Source organism: Cyphomyrmex costatus, unplaced genomic scaffold (genome assembly GCF_001594065.2).
Source record: "Cyphomyrmex costatus isolate MS0001 unplaced genomic scaffold, Ccosl1.0 scaffold857, whole genome shotgun sequence".
Lineage (NCBI taxonomy): Eukaryota > Metazoa > Arthropoda > Insecta > Hymenoptera > Formicidae > Cyphomyrmex > Cyphomyrmex costatus.
Window position 1 is genome coordinate 5,168 of NW_017280438.1, and position 4,125 is coordinate 9,292.

General features: G+C 39.8%; 1 protein-coding gene and 1 pseudogene across 1 annotated transcript; one reads left to right on the forward strand and one right to left on the reverse strand.

Moving 5' to 3' along the window:
* Positions 1–210: 210 nt before the first annotated feature.
* LOC108781642 (uncharacterized) lies at positions 211–1,147 on the forward strand. Its single transcript, XM_018549681.1, has 2 exons — positions 211–217; positions 573–1,147. The coding sequence occupies exons 1-2, from the start codon at positions 211–213 to the stop codon at positions 1,145–1,147; spliced, it is 582 nt and encodes a 193-aa protein (XP_018405183.1).
* A 1,037-nt stretch (positions 1,148–2,184) lies between these two features.
* Positions 2,185–3,627, reverse strand: LOC108781643 (histone-lysine N-methyltransferase SETMAR-like; annotated as a pseudogene).
* Between the last annotated feature and the right edge of the window lie 498 nt (positions 3,628–4,125).

The window sequence follows — 4,125 nt, forward strand, 5'->3', positions numbered from 1 at the left end:
CCGGGACGAAACGCCAAACATTACGTGATATTCTTCGCAATATAGAATATTAGAATATATTATCAGATTTAGATTGACTCTTATTCGCCATTCTCAACGTATTAATTATTGTTTATAAAAAGAGTCCTTTATTTCTTCAATTATAAATTATGTACTAACCAAAATAATCAGCCGATATACGATTCTCAGGGATGTTTATTAGTACTTGACATGATAGGTAAGTAAATAAATTTGTGGTTTACTTATACCTTTTAAAGTGACACATATTTTAGGTTAGAAATATTTACAAATGTATCTTTTTGTAGATAAAAACATAATATCGGTACCTATTTCGGAACAGTCTTTAGTTCTTTCAGTTACAACAAATAATTTTGGATCATGACGATCATGACAAACCTGAAAGCGAAAACCTTGATTCCAATAACGCATTTACGAACACTCAGTTATCAACACAACATGGTATAAATTTTCATCACAATTTGTTCCTTTGATGATGTGCTTTTAATAATGTTATAATTATTAAATATTTACCATAATTAATATATCCTATGTCTATTTATTCAATGTTACAGCATCTTGGAAGAATGAGAATGCTACAAGACGATTAATTTATGCTTGGAAAGAACATAAAGATGATTTTAAAAGTGGAAAATTCAAGTCCTCCGATGTATGGAAAAAAATTGCTATTATTCTTCAAAACGAGAACAGCCAATGGATGCATACTGGTATACAATGCGAAAACAAATTTAAAGAATTGCGCAAAAAGTATGTCAAGGTAAAAGATCATAACAATCAATCAGGTAATAGCCCAGCGACATGTAAGTTCTTTAATGAATTGGAGGAAGTGTTAGGAGCTAAATCTTGTGTCGCACCTGTGGCTCTGGCTTCTAATTTGAAAAAGCGATCAGCATCAACTAGTTCTCAAAACAGTGACGTAGAAAATGAATCTGATAAAAAATGTGAAAAGAAGAAAGTAAGGAAGACCAGAGTTCAGAAGGAACTGGGTGAGTGGTCTGCTTCTTTACGTGAAGATGCTAAGCACAGGGAGGAAGCAAGGGACCGACGCCATAAAGAGATTATATCAGTATCTGATCGAGCAATTACTGCATACACAAATATGATGGAAAAACTCATAAATAAGTTTTAAGTTCTAATATATGTTAACTAATATATATTATATTCTATTTGTTTTGTTATATGTATCTTTTGAATTTTAAAGCTCTGCACACAATAGAAAAAGTATTAAGAATAAAAATAAATATAAAGATTTCAATCTGTTAAAAACTATGTATCAAGCGACGCGGTAGCGTCGCGACGCCAAGTGCATAAAATAAAAATATAACCGTTTGACATGATGACATGATACTTGATGCGTGTATATGTTCATGTCGATGTCAAATTCACGACGCTACCACTAGCTTTATCTCGAGTTTTCACATCTTGAAACTTTAGATTAAAATTACTCAGAATTTAAAAGCAGAATCAAAAATCTAAAAACACTTTTATTATATAATGTCATCGGTATCTTTCGATTGCGACCAGTCCGAATAAAATTGGTGCAGCCGATACCGAGATCTAGAGACCGAGTCCCGAAAAGGGTACGTTTCAGTTACGAGTATGTTCAGACGTACGTGTGACATATACATGTATTTTTCAATCGTACGTGTGACACATACATGTAATTGTAATTCAACTGGGTAAATCTTCGGAATAGGGGAAACAGCTCCGATCTTCTTGACCTTGACATATGTTGTCAAGGTCATGACCCTGAGTAACTTTGCCTTAACAACTAGCCGTCGCTCGCCCTTCGTTAAAAAGATATTAACAAAAAAAGTTTCAAAAAATAACGTACCATTATACTGCTGTATATAATAAAAAAAACATTACTAAATGACAATAATGTTAAATAAACGTTGAATATCTATGGAGAATTATGTTACGATTCTAACGGATACAAATTACTCATTATTTCAAAAAATCGTTCAATACGTTTGTCAAAAGTATACAGTCTTTTGAACAAAAATTCAGCTATGTAATGTTCATAATTGTACTCTCTTGTACCAAAACGTGGAATATTAGCACGTAAATCCCAGGGGCACACGACTTCTACGATTGTACTAGGTGGGGTGAAAAGTAACCTCCTTGGGAATGAAAAAAATTTTTTTTTAAAAATGTTTTTTTATTTTATTCAATGTAGTCCCCTTTTAGGTCGATACACTTATGCCAGCGATTTTCCAACTTCTTGATCCCGTCTGAAAAGTAATTTTCCGGAAGGTCTGCAAAATACTCCTCCGCGGCGTCGATGATTTCCTCGCGTGAGTTGAATTTTTTACTAATGAGCCATCTTTTGAAGTTTGGGAAGAGATAATAGTCCGAGGGAGCCAAATCGGGCGAATACGGTGGATGCGGAAGCAATTGGAGCCGTAAATCATTGATTTTAGCCATGGTTGTGATGTTCTTGTGCGCCGGTGCATTGTCTTGCAAAAACAAAATTTTTTTTCGCTTCATGTGAGGCCGTTTTGCAGCGATTTCGGCCTTCAATCGCTCCAATAATGCACAGTAATACTCGCTGTTGATGGTTTTTCCTTTTTCGAGGTAGTCCACGAAGAGTATGCCATGACAATCCCAGAAAACCGACGCCATAACCTTTCCGACCCATCGAGCCTCCCTCGGGCGCTTCGGAGCACTCGTGCCGGCTTCAGTCCATTGCCGGGCACTCATTCTGTTGTTTTCTGGTGTGTAATAGTGGATCCGGTGGTATCGAGTGGCTCACCGCTCGATGCGATTGACTCGCGATATGTAGACCCGAGTTCAATCCCACGTGCGCCCAAACGCGATTTTTCGCGTTTAATGAGCCAAAAAATGGCTCCACCTGGTGATCAAAAGATCTATGATCATCAGCGCCGTTCGGATTCGGCGTTAAACTGTAGGTCCTATACATCAGTATACATATTAGTTATAGATATTTGTCTCTAATATCTGACTGAGGTAGGATTCTGTGGATCAATCACCCACAAATCCGAAAAACAATCTGATTCGAGAAACGAATATAGGCCTCGGACAAAAGAGGAAGAGGCCTATAGACGTCCTATGCTCTACATAAGGAGATAAAAGGAGTCGTATCGTAATAGTGGATCCAGGTTTCATCAACAGTTACCAATCGACGCCAAAAGTCCGCCCGATTCCGCATCAGCAAGTCCAAACACTCTTTCGAAGTGCTCTCGCGTTCGTGTTTTTGTTCCGGAGTGAGCATGCGCGGCACCCAGCGGCACATAACTTTTTCATATGCAGAATCTCGCCCAAAATATGGCGTGTGCGCTCAGTACTAATCTTTGTAGCATCTGCTAGCTCGCGCACCTTCACTTTCCGGTCTGCCAACACCATTTCATGTATTTTTTTGACATTTTCCTCGGTAACCGCATCGGAGGGCCTGCCGCTGCGGACTTCATCGGTAGTGGAGTTGCGGCCACCACGAAACTCTCGAAACCAATATTTGACGGTGTAATCTGACGGAGCATTAGCCACATAATATTTATTCAACTTTTCTTTTGTTTCCTTCGCCGTTTTGCCTCTCAAAAAATAATGTTTTATGAGAGAACGAAAATCGTTTTTGTCCATACTCAACATGATGGCAAACACGTCAACAACAATCAGCTCTCAAAACAAAACTAAGGGCAGTATCGCACTGCCACTTGGCATATCTGCCTAAATATGAACGGACTACAAGGCACCATAAACTTTTTTGCAGTAGCAGCGCATTCTGGCGATCAAGGAGGTTACTTTTCACCCCACCTAGTACTGTTGCTATGATAGTACTGTCGGAGCAGACCTCTGACGACGGTGTGGGTGCGGGGGGGTGGCCGGAGGCTGAAGGCCGAAGGCCGCCCCCTTGCACCCGCCCGTGTGTGTGTGTATTCCACTTGTTATATAACGATTATGAGTCTATTACTTGATGTTCTACACACACACACACACACACACACGGGCGGGTGCAAGGGGGCGGCCTTCGGCCTCCGGCCACCCCCCTGCACCCACACCGTCGTCAGAGGTCTGCCCTGACAGTACTATCATAGCAACAGTACAATCGTAGAAGTCGTGTGCCCCTGTGCAGGGGGAGGGGGGGGG